Source organism: Lissotriton vulgaris, chromosome 4_1 (assembly GCF_964263255.1).
Source record: "Lissotriton vulgaris chromosome 4_1, aLisVul1.2, whole genome shotgun sequence".
Lineage (NCBI taxonomy): Eukaryota > Metazoa > Chordata > Amphibia > Caudata > Salamandridae > Lissotriton > Lissotriton vulgaris.
In genome coordinates, this window is record NC_141691.1 from 198,500,670 (window position 1) to 198,523,536 (window position 22,867).

A 22,867-nucleotide genomic window follows, 5' to 3' on the forward strand; every position below is an offset into this window, starting at 1 on the left:
TTCATCTAGTTGCAGCGATGCGTTACCTGCTCAAATGCAATGGTGAATCAGCGGCATGAGCTGGTGCAGTCAGTGACTTCGCAACTCAGGTTTCAATTTCTGCATCAGGGATGATGGACGACAAATGGCCCTGATGTGCTTCCCTGGACCACTGAGGTGCAACAGCATGCTTGGCTGACTGGTTGGCAATCACAGTCTGTGGGGCCTAAGAAGGTGGATGTTGTTTTCAGAAGTTGTGGTCCCTAGACCTGGTGCAGTTGGAAACGCTGGCAGGTGGTTCACAACATCTTACGTATCACACAACAGGGCCAGCACAGGGAGACACGGTCTCTGTCCCACTTTGAGCCATTGCCTTGAAGACCCTCATACTCGCCCTAACTTCCTATCACTAGGCAGCTAATTCTGGGTGTTACAAATGCCAGAAACACAGTGGGGTTCTCATCCAGGACAGTCTCTCCTTCTGCAGGGCCAGGAACTCACCTTGCCCTCTCAGAAGGCAGGGAAGCGTCCAGGCTCCCAAGCAGACCATCAGTTTCTCCTACAAGTTGTAGACTTCAAGGGATGTCCCTTGACCTGTGACCAGGGTCTGTCCTTCAGACCCTGGTCACACCACAGTCCTTCCTGGGTTATGAGGAACATGGAACTGGATTAAAGTGGGGTAGTTTGAGACCCCCTTTTATACTTGTTGTCCAGACAAGGGATGTTTATCCACTGGCTAAGGCTTCAGAACTGGTTAGTGTGTGGTTTTCTTCAAATGTAATTGTGCAGCTATTCCACAGACACCACCTTTGTGCATGGTGATGGCTCTCTCAGTAGGCAGCAATGGTGCTTGCTCCAAGCAGAAGTATTCAAAACAAGGGCACAATGGAGTATGTGATCTTTGCACCTGGCTGTCTTCAGCCTTCCGAAAGCAGTAATCAGGGTCAGAGAAAAGTTCAGGCCCTACCTAGAAACGTCCTCACATTGATCAACAGAAAATCGCTACAGTCCTTTAACTCACCAGTACCATCTACCAAATTGCAGTTTTTTGAAAGAACTAATCACCAGCCTCTTTCCAACAAGGCCCACAAAATATTTTTAATTGGAGATCTGTCTCTATCTTCCCTCACTTCAGTGTTATATCACTTCGTTCCAGCCACAGAAATGCAGGCAATACACTTCCACTGTCTGGGGAGCCGCATCCATCCTGCCTCTATGCTGCACATGGGGCATCCAAACAGGATCCCACGGGTCCTAGTACTCAAACTCCCACCACTCATCTAGCCATTAGAGACGGTATTTTCCCTACAGAATGGAAGAAGGCGGTAGTAAAACCCCTGTTAAAAAAGGCCTCTCTGGATCCGGGGGTCCTAAAAAACTTCCGGCCTATCTCACTGCTTCCTGCTCCAGCGAAGATGCTTGAGGCACATCTCAACAAGCATCTCGCTGTCTTTGTGGAAAGCTCGGGATGCCTAGACTCCTCCCAGCATGGATTTAGGAGAGAATTTAGCACCGAGTCAGCCCTCACCATCGTGCTCGATAAGATCCGCACGACAGTAGATGGGGGCCAGACCTCTCTCCTGGTCCTGCTAGATCTATCTGCGGCTTTCGATACCCTCTCCCCCTCAGTACTTTCATCTCGGCTGAGGGAGGTGGGGGTGAAGGACACAGCTCTGGATCTTTTGACCTCTTTCCTCACGGGGAGGGAACAAAGAGTCAAGCTGGGGGAGTTCCTATCTCCATCCCGACCAGTGCTGTGTGGGGTCCCTCAAGGGTCGGCACTTAGCCCGACCCTTTTCAACATCTATGTGACCCCACTAGCCAAATTAATAAGATCTTTCGGGATGGAGGTAGTTTCTTACGCAGACGACACCCAAATCCTCGTCTCTCTCCCCCATTCAGATGTACTAATCGCCTCCAAGTTTAGATCCTGTATGGAGGCGGTTGGTCATTGGATGATTCAGAACTCCCTTAGACTGAATGGAGAGAAGACTGAGGTGATGGTGTTTGGGGGGAAAGAAAACATCTGGTCAGTCAATTGGTGGCCCGACTCACTAGGAACATGCCCTTCCCCCACAACATCTGCCAAGAATCTCGGGGTGTTGATAGACCCTGCCCTTGACTTGGGCAGCCAGGTGAGTAGAACCGTTTCCACCTGCTGGGGTTTGATTCACACCCTACGAAGGATCAGGAAATATCTTTCCTTGCAGGCTAGAAAACAAATAGCCGTCGCACTCATTGGTTCTCGTTTGGACTACTGTAATGCACTGTATGCTGGGCTTAACAGGAGCCACCTGCAGCGCTTACAGGTAGTCCAAAACGCCATAGCCAGATTTGTTCTGGATATTCCCAGACGTTCCTCGGCCACTGCGGCCAGGAAAACGCTGCATTGGCTACCGGTAGAACATCGAATCCGGTTCAAAGTCCTATGCATAACCTACAGAGCCATTGCCAAAAATAGCGACACGGGAATTGGGTCCATCATTTCCCACTACATCCCTGGAAGGAACTTGCGTTCCTCCGGGAAACTGCTTCTGACAGCCCCCCGCGTACGAAGAGCTAGATGGGGTGGCAGGGCCTTTTCCACTCTAGCTCCTAAATGGTGGAATGACCTTCCCCTGGACCTGAGATCCCTTCCGTCTTTACAGAACTTCCGCACTGCCCTAAAAACTCTTCTCTTTCGGCAAGCCTACATGTAATGTCTTCTGTCTCATCTTCTGATCATACTGTTAGGCGCCTTGATACCTGCGGGTTATTGTCTTGCGCATTATAAGTCTCCTTCATATCATATCATATCATTGAGTGGTACTCCCACAGATGTGTCACACACGTGTAACACATATACATACTCAACATGTTCACAGAATACCAGCAAGGTCTGGAATTCACATTCAAAGCAAAACTTTACATGAAAAGGACTATTACATCACATATTTTCTTTACATAGAGAAAAAGGTTTGGTCATACTAAAGAGTCCCAAAAACTAAGGGGCAGATTTATGTCAGACTTGCGCCACGTTTAAGCTGCTGTTGCGTCACGCAACGGTGGCGTAAACGTGGCGCATCCCTGCAACCCATTTACAATGTGACGCATCTAGGTAGATGCTTCACGTTGTAAAGCCCAGCGCCACATGTGGGCGTTCCGGCGCAGGGTGGGCATTCCGGGGCAGGTGTGCCTCGCAAAAGTGCCTGCGTGAAATCTACAAGATTTCACTCATGTACTTTTAGGCCAATGCTGCGTCAAAACCCTGCGCCTCCTTGAAGGAGGCGTAAGGCTTGACGCAGCATTGGACAGATAGGGCCCCCCAGAGCATTGCTGGAGCTACGTCGCGCTTGCAACGCAACTCCAGCAATGCGCCGCCTTTACGGCACAGATGCATCACGCATCTGTGCCGTTTTTGCCCCATGGTGCGCCGCATTGTAAATGCACTGCACCATGGGTGGCTGAGCTGTGGCGCACAATAACTGGCGCCAGTTATTGTAAATCTGCCCCTAAGTATGTTGCTACCATTAATTTATGTGATTTACGTATAATTATATGAATGTCCACAGTATTTCTAAAGTGCAAACCTAGTTAAAAAGCTGCAGTGTGCTGTAAAGGGTTAAAGAAGCAAAAAGTATATGAGTGATAGGAAAAGTAACTGGGTTGTAGATGGTTATTGTGATATAGTTCTTTAAAGAGATGTGTCTTCCACTGTTCTCTTGATTTTAGCCGTCTTGGGGCAGTCCTGATGGATGGGGGATGGTGTTGTTGTTCCTGGGTGCATAGATGGAGGTCTGCAGCCTTTTGTTTTGTTTTTTACATTTCGTAGTATGTAGTCTGATGGTGTTTTGGCTGCAGGGTTTCTGATTCCCCCACAGATGGTGATCTTGTCTGAAAGATAAGCAGTGGTACTTGCTGTGATTGGCCTATACCTACTATGAGGGCGCTCCTTCGGGTCACAGTACTGGTACTGGGACTTGCGTTACCTTGGACTGGCCTAGGACTCTGCACACATGCTAAGAACATTGTGAGGGTGGAATACACATGAATATAATATAAGTATGATGCGTTTCTTTACATGAATTTCAGAATTATACCCCAAAAAGTTTGCAGTCCTACGATGCCTACACATCACTTGAGGCTTCAAATGGGTTGCTTTATTTCAAGTCATAACATGTTCTGTATTGATCCTTTTATGGTTCGAATTTGTTTTTATTGTTGGAAAACATGAGCATAACATAATCATCCAGTGTAGCCCCTGTAGATTGTGTTCCTTATTACAGTAATGCAACAAATTAACCCCCCATCAAACCACCCACCCCTCTAATGTGCTCACAAGTCACAGGCATTAGAGATAAGAGCAATAGAAGAGTGATAAAGTACGTAGAGGGAGTCTCCTTTTTCGGTGCTGGCTCTAGCTCCGTCAACCAGTGCAGTCTCAGATATTGGAGACTGGTCAGTTCTACGCATTCCTGGAAGCCACAGTTCTCTGTAGGAGTTCCCCTCCTACCCAAGCACATGCCATGAGCGATAGAGTCATTCCAGGGTGTCGGTAGCCTCTCTGTTCCCCAATGTGCCAGAACAACCTGCTGTGCCGCCGCAAGGGCTGAACGAATGTGCCTGCCCTGCTGGATTTGAGTGGGTATGTAAGTGTATTGGGAAGCCCCAGAATAGTGTAGGCCGGAAATCAAGGGAATTGGGTGTTAAAATGTGTCCCCACGTCAGTTAACACCTTCAGCGCGGCGCGAATTCTCGCTCTGTGCTGAAGGTTCTAATGAGCCAACGGGCTCATGATGGAACGGTTTCGTCATGAGCACAGGCCAACCGACGCTCATGACGGAACCGTTCCGTCATGAGCATCGAAAGGGTTAAAATATCTTCCCAAAACTGTGCCAGCTTAGAGCATTCTCATGTATTGATCATTTTAAATGTTACATAATCCCATTCATGGTGGCTGTACATGTTAGACTATTTGATAGGGCGATGACCATCAGTAATACATTTTATTTAATTGACTCTTTGGGTGGAACATGTATAGTGTCTATGAGCCCTGTTTCTGACGGTCCCCAATCGGCCTATACTTGCCATTGAAGCAGCATTACATTGTTGCTTAGTATCATCAGAGACACAGCAAAAGGCTTAGAACAATAATACTAATTTGAACTAAAAATCAATCAAATTCATAATGCAGAAGGAACTTCATTTAAATTGCATCCGGCTCAGAAGCAGTTCACCGGGTGCATTAAAGGGCATCCAAACAATATTATTGCGCTCAAAATATCCCAGAATAATGAGTAACAAAGTAAAATATGTATAATCCAATTCAAGCAGATTTGCTGCTTGTGTCTGAGAGTATATTCATCTGCTTGAGAAAGTCATCCTTTTGGCCCTGATCAACCCCATTTTTGTATTGGTACTGGTAGTACCTGACTCTGATAGTGCCCAGGGCTCTGCTTTGCAGACACAGGGCTAGCTGCTATAAAGGTATATGTTAGTTGGGTGTAATTAAAATTGGCAATGCCCGACCCCTGCAAGTGCCTAGTATATAATAAGGCAAGGGGAACTTTAAATTCCTTTCAGTCCCTAGAATATAATAGGGCAGGGAGGTTTGGAGGCCCAATAGATTTCCTGAACTGTAGTGTGCACTACTGTGTTGTTTGCTGTCAGGTTCAAAGAGCATTTAAATTCAGCAGCCTGAAAATTCCAAAAGAGGAGAGACACATTAGTAAAAATGTTGAAGCTAACAACACTTCTCTAACGTGATGGTAACACCCAGGAAACTTGCACAACTCATGCAACAAGAATTTGAATTACAACAGATGTGTTAGTTCAAGATGTCCCTAATCAGATCCATGCCTTGTGACTTCGATCACACAAAAGAATTGGCATGCACGTGGGAACAGATCTACAGATATCCTTTTGTGTAGACTTGCTAAAAGATTAGTAAATCCCTATTGGCTACTACTTATTTCACTTAATCGTTTAGAACACTCTTTCACCAACCCCCTACACAGACATAACATGTGTATTTGTAAAGCGCACGTTCACCACTGCGGGTATCTTGGCTCTGAATAACAGATGTTTGTTGTTACCCAACACAATGGTACTCATTTTATTGACCTCAGATGGATGAAAGGCTGAGTGGACCCGCTGGGATTTGAACCTGTGACCATGAGGTTGAACACAGGCCCCTGCAGTAGAGGCATTAGTCCATTGAGCCACCAGACCCGGCAATACGGGTCAGTTACAATATTACAGTTTGAACCTTAAAGTCAATAGAATATATGGTTGTATCCTTCTTTTATAGTGCATTACTGATATGAAATCATGTTTATATATACTCATAAAAATCATTTTTCAAATACACATAATTTCTTAAACAAAACCATCTGCTTGTCGCTCAGTGTTTAATTTAGAGCCTAGATGGTGGGTACTATATTTCCTCTCCTCATCCTCCAAGAGGTAGTCCATACAAAAAACAAGGCAGTCTGTGAAAACACAGTCTCTCCAACTGATTCTTTCAATTCCTTGTTTGTCTTATTGATTATACTGCCGTAGTCAGTTCTACATGTGTGCGCACCTCTGGTGTCAGCACATCTTCTTTTCCAGTCCTGCCTGCTGAGAGCAGTTTCTCTTCTACTCCCATCCGTGGGCGAGAGTTGTACACTTCCCCTGCCCATGACGCACGTGGGTAGGGAGATGAGGTGCGGTAATGCTCTATAATTGCTTCAATTGAAGGGGAAGGGGTGCCTTGTGACTCTTTACTTATGTGCCAGCTGCCCGGGGGTATTGGGGCTTCGATGGATGTAAATAAGCTTGAGGGAGGAGGAGCGGGCACATATGCCCCCTCCCCCATCAGAATTATATTATTGAGGTTGCACAAACCCCTGAGCCCTAGTCCACCCTAGGGGTATTTTAAGAAAATAGGGCAGAGTGCTCAGCTCCTTATCTTTAATTTCTCTCACTGGGAGACTGGTTCCACAGGGCCCTTTTCTCCAGCCCCATAGGACCATTTTGGACAATCTCTGGCTCCTGCTGCTCCTGGGGGCTATCACTTCCCATCAGGAGCATTGTCCTAAGGTTTTCCTGCCTCTAATGGGGCTCTCTTTATGGGAAGCTGGATTTTCTGTTCCCTGTACCAGACCTCACGGGTGAGTAGTGCGCTTTACAAATGTTCTGATTGATTGATTGATTGACTGATTGACCTATGTTCTGCTAGGGCTCCTAGCTTCTCTCCTGCTTGAGTGGCTGTCTTCCACTGCCCTTTTGCAAACAGCCAGCCAAACACAACCCCTGCTACATTTCCCAGGTCTTACAGCCTCTTGGCTACTTGAAGGGCATCTGTATGTCAAAAGGACAAAGAAATGGGAATCAAAGCATAAATTGCCTGCACTAGTACTGTAATCCCTATTAGTGTTAGTTGCAAGAAAAGGTGCAGACTACGGGCTGGAAGCACAATTCCCTATACTTCCTCAATTTAGAAGCTGATTCATTGAACCTAGCATTCAACAAAATATGAAAACATGATAGCCCGGCACACTTTATACAAAACTTGTAGTAGAATCATAAAACAATTCAAAGGATTTTGTTCCATAGACGAGTCGATGTTCAATTTCAACGTATTCTTTATTTTTCATTCTTTAAAAACTTTTGAGAGCACCACTTTTGAAACCGCCAACGCGTTTGGTCCCATCCAGGGACTTCTTCAGGGCTCGTAAAGTTAATATAGAGTATTCAACTTGGTATTCTTTGATATGTTCGCAACAAGTAAATTTTGAATCTTATTTAATGCACTTCCTCATATACTGAACATAGGTAGGTAGAGAATCTTTTAGAAAGGAGCAGTGTCCCGGATGCAGTAATTTTAGGTCCCGTAGTGAAGGTCCTCGATCGTGTCCGCCTCACATGGTTCGTCAAGGTGCATCTGTATGTCAGCAGAGTCAAGAGCCAGTCCGTATAAGTCCTAGGAAAACTTCCTCAGCCACTCCATTCTTCCAACCACCACTGCCCTGGAGAGACTGATCCTTGTCCTCAGTATTTGATGGAATATAAGCCATCTAGTCGATCCGCAGAGTGACATGAAGTAGTTTCTCCTTGCAGCTGGGCATCATTTCCCTGTTGTCACTCCTGAGCCTAGTGTCTTCTCATCAGTCTCTCCCTTCTGCATCAGGTTTTTAAGTCAGGCTGGAACGTTCTAGAAGTCATTCACTCATGGACAATCCAGGGAGCCACATCATCACTCCACCCCGTCTCAAGCCTCCTGGACAGCATCGAGGTACAATCCAAGATAGTGACTTAAAGTTGTTTGCGGAGTGACCGTCCCTGAGAGCCTCAGCTCTGCCCTTAGCTGACACATCTGCCTGATCCTTTCACACCAACATTTCAAACACAAGTTCCTCTTGTATTGGTTATAGAGATCTGGCCCTCCTCCTTTGTTTCTGTGGGTCTGGGCTGTACCAACCCAGGTACACTGTGACAAGCTAATTAGCAAAGGCAGATTTCGAATCCACATCTTCGTTTACTGGGTACTGGGTCAAGTTCTGTTAACAGCAATATTGTGTGGGGATGCCTTTGGTCCTTCTTCTGGACCAGAATAATTAACTTGGCCCACTAGGTAGGGACAAAGGCCTAGAGTATGATTACGAGCTGAACTAGGAAAATATTACAATTTTTAAAAGTGCAATAAGGATTATAGATATGATGTCAGGGACTATAAATCTACACCTCAGATGCATGTTAACCCTTAGATTGATACCTTGTTGGACTCTGTAGTCTTAAGTGGAATGAATCTCTACTTAATTGCAGCAGTTGCCTATAATGTGTACTACAGGTTATGCACAACAGACCTACAGGAAGCACTACCGACCTACACAAGGAATGCCACTCACATTATAAGGCCCACCCATTGTCAGTACCAAACTTGAAAGAGTCCCCACTGTGACAGGTTACCTGTATGCAGATAATGGGCTGTGCAAGATGGTGGTCTCACACATGCAGTGGGCACACGTTTGGGCTCATGTGTAACCAGCCTCTTACCCTAGCTGTGCAGCACTGGCCCTATCTAAAAGGTGGTCACTGGTGGTTTGCACTCAGAGGCGATTTACCATGAGTTTATCATGAGTGAGGCTCAGCCAGTGATATGTGCTCACAGTAAAAGTCCAAAAACCAGGTTGTGAAATGGGAAACATTCAGGGAGTCTAAATGGGCAAACCTCCAGTGGCAGCTGGCAGGGGATGGTGGCAGGGGGTGGGGGCTTAGGAAATAAAGAAAAAAGAAAACTTACCTGCTGATCGCCATCGCCAGTCACCGCCTCTCCGCTGCAGGAAACAGGAACAGGAAGCACCCGGGCTTTCAGACTCCCCTAGCTAATCATAACCCTGCTGAGTCGTGATTGGTCCCAGCACCCTGGTTGGCACTCAGAGAGGAAGTGGGAGCTTGAGCAAGTTCTTCACCCAAGCTGGAATACAGCCTGGGTGGAGAACATGCAAAGTGCGCATGACTGGCCGGCACGAGACGGCCCGCCAAACAGTAATGCGCACTTTAGGTGCAGCAGATACCACTCCTCTTCCCTCTGGGTCAAGGGTGCTCAGCCCTGCCCTAATTTTGCAGAGACTGCAATACTAAAAATAAAATTATAACAATGTTCCGTTATTATCATTTTATTTTTTCCTTTGCACTGCTTTAAAGCAGTGGGGCGACGCTCCTCCGCCGTAGCTGAGAAGCCTCCCCAGTAAAACTCGTTTGCAACCCACCTTATCCTAACCTGGGTTATTTAAATTTATTTAAGCTTTAAACTGAATCAGTACAGAATAAGGATTGGAACTGAAGAATATTGGACACAGACCCCCACCTTAACTCATTGGTCTCAAACGCTCCACTTGCACTAATGATTCTGGACATTTGTCTTCTCCCTCAGTACTCTGCCATAAACAAAAAGCAAAAATATCTCTTTGTAAACTACTAAAATAAAAAAATGAATACAATAAAAATTATCGTAAAATAGGAATCTCGCAATGAGAACAGTATTGATGTCATGCTATTGCTCTTACCAGAGTAATCTACCAAAATAATGTACTCAAGTCACCTTTTTTATAATCAATTTGTTGAAGATTTAAACACACAAAATTGATGGAAAGTGCAATCTAGAAGCTCTCTTTACCATGAAATGGACAAATTGTGTTTATACCTGAAACTCTGTTTAGTATTTAAATTGATTCCGAGAAAGCTGTGTTCTTCATCCTTCAAGTTCAACAGATTGGTGCCTGCTTTGGATGGCTACACCGTTTAGTGTGCCCAGCCTGCTACCGGCAGAGGAGGACACATTCCCAAAGTGGTTTGCATACCCAGAGGCTATTTACATCTGTAATTAGCCAATTAAGGTGTTAATTGATTTGATCATTTATAAACGAAAATAGGATTTATTCAAGTGGTACCTACAGTTCTTGGCCAATTGACAAAATGAAACGTAAACTAACATTCTGCCTCTTTTTTTTGCTATTTTGAAAATAAAGATGGAAATATCTGCAGGATTGTCAAAATGTATTTTAATAACCCAATAGCCATAGCTTGGCTGCTAACATCCCAGCGAAACAGATGCCATACTAAGCTGTATATTGACGGCCTCATTTATGGCATGTTGGGTTAGGGCAGTGCGGCAAGGCACCTACCCCAAAGTGAAAGGGCAGGAATCTACTGTATTTAAGCGATACAATGCATTTCTGTCCTTTCTGCCAGTGCTGGTGCCCATTTGGCAGCCTATCGTCATTGTAGGAACCTTTGCACCATGTTGCAAGGGTGCCTACGTTGCAGGCACGATTGTTTTTTGTCCGCAAGCAGAGGCACAGAATGATTAAACAAGAAAATGCCACTGTTACACAACCGCCAGGGGGGCGCTCTCTGGGGTCGGCTCTCCAGGATCCCACTTCTATTTCTATCTTTGTAAACAATTCTTCATTTAATCTGTAAAAGTGTACTGACCCATACATGGAGCAGGAATAGGCTAAATGTTTTTGATTTAAAATATAAGCGTAGCAGCAGTTCATGTGGGAGACAAACACATGTTCGACAATTATATTCACTACGTAAAAGCATTGTGTTCATACAGCAGTGAAAATAAACATTTTTGAGGAATCTGCCCCATTCTATGTTTCAAATGTAAAAGGATATACCTAGATGTCACACATATTTTGGTTGCGTTATACATTAATTGATTATTGGAAATCAGCCAAAAAGACATTAGTGGGGTAGGGCAATCCTAGAGCCTGGAGGGAAGTGAATATGAAGAAAGCCTACTTCTTTTTCATTCATGTATTTATTTACTTATTAATAAAGAACTAATATATTAATATAGAACACCCAGTTTCTAGTGGTATGTAAGTGACCTAACCAAGGAATAACATCTGAAACAAGACCACAAGCCGTGTCAGGTTACTGTCCCCATCCTCATTAACAATAATGTGCATGGATGTATAGAAAGATAAGAATAGTTAGCTCCATATAGCCTGTCCAGACTAATACTGTATACCTTACTTTAAACAAGGTTCTCGTGAAAATCAATTCCATGACAAGGGGAATTGGTATTTCCACAGAATTTACCCTCATTCAGAAGACTTGTCTCCAGATAAATTCCACCTGATTTTCACGTGGTCATGTGTCCGGGTAAAAGCTTGAAGGCTTTAGGTCTGGTTCACAAAGGGCCTCAGCACTCATGGTGGGTTCACCCATGGCAGGACCTACAAACTGCAGTTTCTCATTACAGAGGTCGCCCTATGAGTGAGGCCTCCATCCGAACTCCGGGGCCACCGCCACGAGTGCAGAGGCCCTTTGTGAATCGGACCCACAAAATTTACAGTAATCCAAATTTGGCTAGAACCAGAATGACCTCCACACATGATGAGGATCTCGATTACTAGGTCTTGCTGTCACACTGATGACAATGTCTACAAAGCAGTGACTGAGTTTACCACCAACATTCATTCTGTAGCATTCATTTAACACACTTCTAGACACACAGAGGCAATTCACAAAAGGTTAATGAGTATGGAGAGTAGTACTACAGGGGTGCTCTTTCAAGTACTCTGACATGTCTAGAATCAGGCTCTGAAACATCCAACTCCCTCTTATCAAACGGGCAAGCAGGCACAGTCCTTTCTATTTTTAGAATCTATAGGACTGTCCCCTAAATATTCCCATTTTTAGATGTTTGAGCCTAATTAACAAAGGCATGTAGGACAACTTTACATACTCCAAAGTGCCTTTGTGAGTAGGTCCCAATATTCATCATGTAAGGCAAAACTTATGTGCCATAAAAGTGTGGCATTATTTTTTACCAAGTTAGGGTCACTGTCCCTTTGTACATAAATGATGGTTTGTAGTCCACCACATGCCTTCCTGATGCAGTCATGTATCTTGTACAGTGGTCTAACTTCTCCTGTTTGCTTTATTGGCAGAGAACACTCTAAACATCTACCGAGTGAACCCGGATGGGTCCTTACGAGTCACCTTTGCCAGTGGAATGGACATAAGCCTGAATACGGAACCTCACATTCTGGCCGGTGTTGTTAGCCCTACTTTGGGGAAGTGCAACATCTCACTGCCCGGTGAACACAACCCGAGCCTCATCGAATGGAGGCAGCGGAGGGAGCAGAGCAGAGGCAGTATTTCTGCATTTGAGCGCCGCTTAAAGGTGAGGATACCTTCTGTCAGCCACATGGCCAATCGATGTTCACTGACAACAGTTTCTAAATATATTTATGTACTTGTAGGAAATGCAAAATGTAGTGGATCACTTGAAAGCAAAACATTTGTATTAATCGCAATTCAGACCCAAATGAATGTGGTGTCTTGTTGGTAGGAGAACTGGAGACAATTAAAGAGCTACAGGTAACCGATTACTTAGGACTGGCTCTGGTGGAGAAACCCCACCTCGGACAGCGAGATTTGTTTTTACTCAATTTACACACTTCCACCAGCTTTACTTTGGTAAAAGTGCTGTAGGAGTTGGCCCTTCTTGGCTAAAGTCCCTAAACTTTTTACTTTCCCCAGACCTTTTTTTCTGACATGGTGCTGCCAACTTAGATGCTTTGGACACTTTGCCACTGCTGAACAGTGTCAACGTGCAAATTTTCCCTGTATAAAGTTAAATGGTAATTGGTTGTCCATGATTGGTATGTTTGCCTTACTAAGTGAAGTCCCTAGTAAAGTGCACTATGTGTGCCAGGGCTGGTAATGCAACTGCACTATTTGTGCCTCCAACACAAGTAGCCTTAAAAAGGAAACTCAGGCCTGCCATTGCAGGGCCTGCGCGCAATTTGTTAAACTGCCATGTTGTTCTGTCAAGTGCATTCACTTGCCAGACCTTACCCTTCCCTTTCTAGCACATCAGACACCCCTATGGTAGGTCTAGGGTACCCCTTGGACAGGGTGCAGTGCATGTGAAAGGTAGGACATGTACTAAGGTGTGTGTTATGTCCTTACAGTGAAATAAAAATCTCAGTTTTCATTTTTCACTGTTGAAAGTCCTTCTTGCCAATCGGATAGAATGGGAAGGCTGTGTAATATGTTTTCCAGCGTATCTTCCCAAAGGCTTAAGATGGAAAGGTGAAGTTAGTTTGCCTGAACTCACAATGTAATAACACATCTTTTTATGAAGGTGGTTTTTGCATTGTGTGTTCAGAAGCCACTCCTTTGGAAGTGGCTGAGTTTTTGTGCTCTAACATTTCTGTGTGTCTCTTCCTGACTGTGGATTGACTGTCTGGATTTGAAAGCAATAGGATCTGGGGAATGTCTTCACCCTGGGGAGGAGGCGAGATAGCAACAGGCTGACCTGCATCGGGAGTGTAGGGGAGGAGAAGCCCTAAGAGGTGAAGAGGCCTGGGTTGCTGCTATAAAACAATTGGCTCATCTACTGCCCAGTGATTGAGAATCCAGACCGTTACACATTGCATTCTTTTCATTACAGAGTGTCTGATTGCCATGTAAGGCTTTACAGTATTTTTGCATTACAAAAGTGCCTGATTCTGGCATTACGAACTGTACGACATGATATTAGGAGTACAGGAAAATGTTTAGAAGTGCTCATTGACATCGCCAGAAATTACAAGGGCTGGCTGGCCCAACAACCGGCCAGGAGAAATATTACACTACCTCATATGTTGGTTTTATATTGTGTGGTCTTATCGTATATCTTTTTACATAAAGTTTATACTTGTTTTATAAAACTCGTGTGGAGTCTACTTGTGGTGTCATCATTGGATTATTGTGAGCGTGGTTGCGAGTACTTTACACATTTGCCTTGAAGATAAGCCTGGCTGCTCATGCCAAGCTACCGAGGGGGTGAGCAGGGGTATCTAAGAAGGTGACCTTCCTTTTCCTGACGTTGCAATGCAGGTCCCTACTTGGCCTAAGGTACCTACCTCAGCCAACCAGGGATCCTGAGTCTAACAAGTGTATAATAAATTGGGTTGGAAAATAACTGAGAACATTTTTGAATACCCGCAAATTTGCGTTTGCATTTTTTTGCAATTGTGCTTATGTATTGTGTAGTACTTCTGGCAAGGCACTGAAGTGCTTTGAGTGAGTGGGTAGCATGCAACTCCTTACATTTTAGACAACAAGTGACTGCCCACTGCTATGAGGATGGAGTCTGACTAGTTGACCCAGTCAGAGAAAAATTTCCTTCAGGCACATCCTTGCTCAGTATTGTGAGGACTCGTTTCAACTTTGAATTCCCTCTCTATTTAAAGGCCATATTTTGCCCTTCAAGGGTACACCCAAGACTCTGTCCCTACCCCTAAACCTAATACTGTGGGAAAATTCCCCGAATTGGTGGATTTGATTTGGTAATAAAGTTTATCTATGGGTGCAAACATTGACAGATTAATTGAATCAGGCTTTGTCAGGTGTGAACACTCCTCAGTGTTTTGTGCAGCTAAGTTGGACTTAGGTGTTCTAAGCCAACTTTGGGCATTTGACAATATAGGTAGGGTGTTAGAAACTGGGTCTCTAGTTGGCGGAGGTTTGCATCCTGCCCAAGTAGGGACCACAATCTTATTTAGGGTAAGCAAGATACAAACTTTAAAATAACCATTGTTCACCCTCTGGTAGCTTGGCACAGAGCAGGCTTAACTTAGGAGGCAATGTGAAGTATATTATGCACCAGACACACACAGTAACCCAATGAAAACACCACAAAAAGACTCCACACAGGTTTAGAAAAAATAGAGAATACTTATCTGAGTAAAACAAGACCTAAACAACAAATATCTAATCAGTCAGTCAGTCAGTCAGTCAAAAATAACTTTATTTGGTTTTCACAAACCATAAAGCATATAAAACACATTTCATTTAAAACTTTTTCAGTTCTTAAAATTCCACATACTTCCTTTGTGGCACCAAGCCTTCAGTCTTTGCCCTCGTTTATAAGTAAGCTTTCTACAGCTATCATAAATTTTACCCCCCTGCATATTAAAATGTTTGATGCGGCACCCAGCCAACTTGTCGCCGCCTGTCTGCAGGTGCGGATGTTTAAATCATTAAAAACAGTTCTCAGCAGCTTCCTTCTTTCTGATTTCACAGTTTCACAGACACACAGCAAGTGGCTCAAAGTTTCAATGTGATAGCCACATAAACGACATGTCTTTGTTTGATGCTTGTTTTTCCAGGAGGGCGCCAAGTCTAATGAACAAAGGTCTCCAAATCTGTATGCCAAATATCTAATCAGTAGTAGTTGAGACATAATTTTTCAAAGAATAAATGCAAAAAGAGTGCTTAGAAGTCACTAGTAATTAAAAGGTTACTTGCGATCGCGAGGGACAGGTACAAATCCAAAGTTCAGTCTGATGAAGGGCAGGCTGGTTACAGGACCCAGAAAAGGACACTCTGAAGAAATGCCTTGGCTGGAGCAAGAGTCGATGTTAAGAGCTTTCTGCATCGTCATTGAGCTGGCGCAAAGGGGGGTCCTCATAAACGTTGAGCTCCGTTGACGTGAATGTAATATGTTGGTGTCAAGCCACGGTGGCTGTGGATCCTCTGTCATCAAGTAGCCAATGCATCAGCGTCAAAGGCCAATACATTTCTCATGCAGTTGGGGGATACATCAGTTTTTGCATAAATCAGTTACAGAACCCACTTCTGAGGCCAAGGACTAGAGTGGTCACCGCAGTCAAAGGTAGGACTCACATATGGCAGAGTCCGGCAGCACCAGCAAGATTTCAGGAAGTCGTTTGTGTTCCTGAGACTTCAGAAAACAGGAGGCAAGCCAACAAGCCCTTGGAGTTACTCTGAGTTCAAGTGAGATGGGTCCAGTATTTGTCCACAGTAGGGCAGAGATCAGCAGGCAGCTGGGCAGCTCGACAAAGCAGAGAAGCAGTTCCTCAGAACAGCCAGTCAAGGGAAATTGACAATCCTTGTGGCACAGCAGTCTTTAATCAAGCAGAGTTCTTCCCAGGTCCAATAGTGTACTGTTTTAGTAGGGTCAGAGCCCCAGTGCTTACATCCTAAAGTGCCTTTGATGTAGCAGCGGGTGACTTCAATGGAGCTCTTCGAACACTACAAAGATCCCTTTCAACCCAGACGATCTGAGGGAGGTACATCAGTGCTTTGTGTGTGGACAGAACACTACCTATTGAAGTGTAAGTGTTAGCCCCTATACTTTCTCCCTGCCTAGGAAGGTCCATCAGAATGCAGATTAATTAAGATGAGTGCTCAGAATGCAGATGAGCCTCACCTTCCTGTGTGTGTGCAACTGTCCAGAGGGAATGCACAAAGTGTAGCTGTCACCCAGACCAGACGTGTTTTGGAGACAGGCTGCAGGCACACAGATCAAAGTTTAGACTAGAGAAATGTCCACTTTCTAAAAGTGTCATTTCTAAAATAGTAATGTCAAATCCACCTTTACCACTAAAGAAGATTTATCATTACCATTCCAACGATGATTTAGCTACTCCTTTCTAATGAGGAATTACATCTTTAAAGTGTTTTTTAAGGAATTCTCAGAGCTAGCCTATAAGAGGAGAAGGCCTCAAAGTAGTAAAAAACTAAGGTAGCTGTTTGTCACTAATAGGACATGTAAAACTTAAAAGTACATGTCCTACCTTTTACTCTGTGCTTAGAGCTGCCTAGGGCCTTCCTTAGGGGATGACCTATGTCTAATAAAAGGCAAGTTTAATGCTTGTCAAGTGGTTTTAAATGCCAATCCGAAGAGGTAGTTAACTGCACACAAAGTCCTTGAAATGGCAAGCCCGAGACAGGTTTGAAAGCCTACTATGGTGGCTGACACAACCAGTGCTACAAGCACACTAGTAGCATGTATATTGCAGGCCATGGTTATATGGTATACCACTTTACAGGGGACTTATAAGGAAACTAAATATGCTGTTCAGGTATATACTAATGTCACTATGTTTAGGGGAGAAGAGTCTAGCCTTTATCACAGGTCAGAAGTGGCAAAGTGCTCAGAGTCCTACGGCCAACACAAAGATACAGCAAAACGTGAAGGCAAGCCCAACCTAAGGATGACAGGTCTAACACATGGGTAATTAAATTATAATACATTAATTTGGCACTTGTGTAAAAGTATATTCAAAGACTCATAAAACATTTTAAGAATGAGGACAAAGAACTAGAGGGGTTGATTCACATAAATGCAGAAACCTGTGCCTAGTCTAAACTCCTAATATAGACTTAAGTCTTAGAGTTCTGGTGTTCTCATGGTTTTACTTTCATGAAAGCGTAGAATCAGGTATAATTTTGCTTGGTTTAAACTATTTAATATAGAATAAAATGAGGCCTTTTTTTTCAGCTTCACATGCTAATTTTAAGTTATGTCTATGTGCCTTTTAACTATCAAGATAGAATGACACCATCAACACCCTTTGTGAGAATTTGTTTTGTTTCTGTGTATGCTTCAGTAGGTTGTCAGACAAACTACTGGAGGACACATAAAAAATGTCTGAAAGCAAAACTATCCAGAGAGAAAATATACTACCTACTGTGGAAACACACTCCCTAAAAACTCCAGGAAACATTGGACATATCTAAATCTTTCCCATTATAGCAAACGCCTTCAAATACCTCTTCAAGAGACTAAGATCTAAGGGTTGGAAAGGCTCTGCGAAACACATGCATGTATGTGGGCTTCAATAGCTTTTTGCTTGGCAACCTGCTAGGATGTTTGCCTGTCCGGTCCCTGATATGACATTTTACTTCAGATGGGAATCCGGAAAAGTGGTAGATTTTTCACACAGAGTTTGTAAATGAAGATATGGAAATTTCAGTGGTCTTGGTGTGGATGATACCTTGTAATTCAATAAAGATCAGGGAATATCAGTGAACTTGATTATGATAAAGAGGATCAGGAAATTTCAATTGTCGTGGCTGTCAGACTTTTGAATAGGACCGACTAAGTAAAGTCAAGTCATGGATATTTATTGAGCGCACATATCACCCAGGGGTCTCATGGCACCTGCGTGGACTCCTCTTAAGCAGAAAGACAGAAGAAGAAAAAAAATACTACTAATGGTCAAATAGCCAAATTTTAAATTCCTTGCGGAATCGAATGTAGGCAATCTCAATGGAGATGAGCAAATTTCGGTGGTCCGGGTGTAAATGCGTGGAACAATTGTTCATTTATGTGTTGGGTCATTGTTTCTTTCAGAAAATTGTCCAAATCGTGTTTTCTTTGGTACAGGTGGATAGTTATATTGTATTGTGGTATACACATTCATATACTGCTTTTTTGTTTAGAAAGTCTACTTGGAAAGAAAATAAACATTGTGAATTGGGTCCTATCTTACTGGATTGGTTAAATGTGACCTCAAAAGGAGAAATTCACATGCAACAGTAACACTTAGAAATTGGAAAACCAGAGTACTTTAAAAGGATGTTGTGTGTTTTTCAGCAGTGTTTGAACATGTTTCTTTATCGACAGACTACACAGTTAAAATGAAGCAAATGTCCAAACAAATCAGATGGAAATGGCCTGTGCTGGTCAGATATGCATAACAGGCTTTCAAATTACAAAATGTTCTACTTCTAAGTTCACACCACATCAGCACAGCAAGAAGTTAAGTGCTAACAGTTCATGCATAAAATTGCTGGATCATTTCTAACAAGGCTCAATGGAATAGTTTGTTTTTCTGTTGCAATGTATTCTTCACCTCGCTGGTTCACTCAAAAATTAATTTTGTGCAGTAGTGATAAGGAGCCAGATATGATAATGTGAGCTATTAAGATTATGATTATTGTCAGTAGTGGTAGTATTTTTATTTGGGCCAGCAGCCTTAGATTTGAGATGCACGCTCACATCATGATTATTGCATGTTTTCGACTTAATTTACAGTACTGCTTCACATAGGAATTTTGAGAATCTCATCTTTGCATGTGTTCTGGTAAGCTTCCTCCTGTTGTTTGAAGGTAGAAGAATTGCGTCTATATTATGTTTTGCTATTCCATGGCATGTTCAGTGCGTCTTATTGTATGAAGCGTGTTCATTTCCTATTATCTATCTCCTTTTGGCATTGAAATCAGTCTCAGTTACCAGAGTTTCTTCTGTTGACTGTAGCTTTCACCACAAGGGAGTCCCGAGTGGTGGTCAAGTCCAGTATCTATGTATGGGGGAGATGTTAATGAGACGTGTGCTCAGAAGTTGTGTTTCCATACAGTACAGCCTAGTGATGATTCCCATCCCACCTACATTAGGAAAGTGGTACCACTTGATTGCAAGATTCTTACTGGGTTGAAACTTGTAGGGGGACAAGTATATCAACCCCCCTAAACCTATGTAAGTGGTGCCAGAGAAAGGTACTTAGGGCCATATTTACGGCCATCTCACGCAGGGCAGCACAGAAAGGTGACTTGTGCTGCACTGTATGGCAGGAAAAGAGCAGGAGTGCGTCGTATTTCATTGAAAACGGCGCATTCCTGCCTTTTCTCCTTCGATGGTGCCCATTTGGTGGCCTAGCGCCAACGCAATCACCCTGGCACCATGTTGCAAGAGTGCCTGCTTTGTAAGGAGGATTGTTTTTATGCAAGATGAGCCCTCTCCCGCACAAAAACAATCCCCTGAGGCGTTTTCCTCTTTCTATGTGTGCTGATAAATGCAGCACACATAGAAAAAGGAAGAGAAACAGGAGTAATAAAGATATTTCTCCTTATTATGCCTCAGCTGAAGAAGTGTAGGTTTTTAGTGCATTCCCAGGTGTATCACTTTTGGCAAATTTAGGAATGCATCAAAATCCATGGATGTTTTGTGGGAACACTCATGCAACACCCATGGAATTGTCTCCCCGGTGCAGAATAATGCAGCGCAACAATTTGTGTTGTGCTGCATTACTTGTGGTTTATGAAGCAACTCAGGGCCAAGCAAGGTGACCTTGGGTGGCTTCATAAATCTCATTTTAAAGTTGCGTCGCTGTTGCACCACATTCTATGATGCAAGAGCAACACAAAGGAACTTTTAAATATACCTCTCAGAATGAATATCTCCTTATAATGAAGGCTAATGACCGTATCCAAGTCTTCCTGCCCAAGCGTCTTATAGGCATTTGCTTTGTTTCAAAACATGCCATCTCTGCTGTAGTCAAATTGTGTAGTGTTTGCACTTCTTGAAATCAGCCCACCCTCAATGACAAGCTGGTTGGTTTTCTACCATTAGCATAAACTATAAAGGTTTGCCTCCTTAGTGATTAAGTTGATCTGTGGGCTACCCCTTCTTCTAAACTTTTTTACTACCACTTCTGTATGGTATTCCCTCAGATTGTTTGCCTTCACTCCCCTATTTGTTCTGTAGCTGTGTTTGTTGGCCTTAAGACTTAGCATGTTTTACTCCTGCTAACCAGTGGTAAAGTGATTGTGCTCTCCCTTCCAAGTATCATAAAATTGGTAAACCCCTAATTGGCACATTGAATTAATTCATAAGCCCCCAGTAAATGTTACCACATGTATCCAGGGGCTGTAATGATGTTCTGCCAGTGGGTTACAGCACTCATTGTACCACCCACTAAAGCAGCACTGTGAAATCTGTCTCAGGCCTACCATTGCAGGTTATAGTTCAGATTTAAACTGCCATTTAGTCCTATTTAGATAAGCCTTTGGCAGGCCTAAACCAAACTTTAAAAATATTTATAAGTCACCCTTAAGGTACTTTCACAAAAGGATCATAAGGTAAGGTGGTGACACCCACACACAGGCTGGTACTGGTTGTAAAAGTGGCTTTCTTGGGTTTGGGGGTGCTGTGTTTAGAAATAACGTATGGGTTTACTACCACCTGCTGCAGTGTTCCTTGTGTGTCCAGCAGTTTACAGGCAATAATAAAAATGTTAAGAGAACTATTCTGAGATTGGAGTTTTGTCTAGTGGAGGAGTGGCTCATCATGAAGTAGTGGAGAGATGTAATATGAATGTTTAATATAAATGTGTACAATGCTGATCACAGAACTGTATTTTATGTGGATAGCTCAGTTCGTTGTTAAATTTGTCACAGAGATCCTTTTGTTGATTGCAGCTCATAAGTTACAATCCTAAAATAGCACAGTGACTTATGAAATGTCACGTTAGAGCGTTATGTTTTTCCCCAGTTTTTCATTATGTATTCCTAATATAGATGAAAAGGGTTTGTTTGCATAAAAGTACATTCTTATTAGTAAAGACAATACCAACCAGTGCTTTAAAACAAATAAGATGCATGTGGGAAAGGGGCTATGGAGAGATGAGGCTCACTGGTCGAGAGTGGTAATGGGGGAATCCGCAGTGACGGAGCTCTTGGGCAGGGGGTTCTCCTTAACAAATTGTCATTTAGGGTGCCACCAGCACTAGGACTGGTCCTGCCACCTCCCTTGAATTGGTGGTAAAGTATTAATGTACCCTCTGCATTCCCACAAAGACCTGCTGAGAAACTTTTTAATGCAAAGAGAAAATATGGCCATATATATTCTGCGGCTATAACATATGCATGAGCCAGCCAATGAGGCATGTCAAGACAGCGCACCGCGAGTACAAATATGAAAGTGTTGCCTGTGAATGCCGCCTCGCTTCAGATTATGATGGTTGAACCTGCCAATGTAATGGTATTATGCAGATTTGTAGTGCACGCTATCACGGGGGCGGGAGTATCCTGGCGCTGAGCAGGTGTGAGCTTAGCCACACTCAGGGCCTAGTGGACCCACTAATAACTCCAAGGCTTTGGGCTTCACCAGAACTCAAGACGTGAAAAGGAGGCTCTTATGTGTATCCGCAGGTCACTCCACACTTTACAGCGATGCAGGAGAAGGCTCAACCGCTGGGTTTGGTTTTCCATGTGCACATTTGTGTTCCGCTATCTGATCAGTAGGTGAATCACACCCCTGACTCCCGTCCCCCTAGTTACTGGTCGCACCTCTGGTTACTTGTCATTTGTGTAATCAGAGACGGTTTCATTATCACTAAAAGGTCACTTCGGCAGGAAGACACATGTCTGAGCTTGACCTGACCAATTCGCTGCTCATCTTATTCATAATGTGAATTTTCTGAGCATAGCAAATGTCTGCGTTATGCCCTATATTTTGCTAAGTTTTCCTTAGATGATTTTCCTGATAACAATGACAGCATAACAGCCACCGTTCAGCCTAGTCTGCCATCACAGTCATTCTTTGCTGTGTGCCATAAGAGCAACTCGGAAGCTTAGGGCCATATGTATCAAGCTAATTAGCATTTGCAAAGGCCGACATTCTGCGAATTTCGGCCTTTGCGAATGCTAATTAGCTAAATGGTATGTATGTAACATGTTTGATGCAAAATAAGGAATCGCAAAATTTGCTAGTCCTTATTTTGCGATTGCACTTAAGGAATCGCAAATTTTGCGATTCCTTAAATGCAATGTATCATAGAAAAAAATATTCCAAAAATGCCATTAAGGATTCGCAAATTGGTGG

At 43.5% G+C, this 22,867-nt stretch overlaps 1 protein-coding gene across 1 annotated transcript in view; it reads left to right on the forward strand.

The window, feature by feature from the left end:
* The window catches only part of TENM1 (teneurin transmembrane protein 1), a 1,327,579-nt gene that overhangs the window by 1,209,620 nt on the left and 95,092 nt on the right, over positions 1-22,867 (forward strand). Inside the window, exon 27 of the mRNA XM_086918499.1 lies at positions 12,411-12,646. Within this exon, the coding sequence (XP_086774625.1) occupies positions 12,411-12,646 (236 nt within the window). The remainder of the gene's footprint in view (positions 1-12,410; positions 12,647-22,867) is intronic.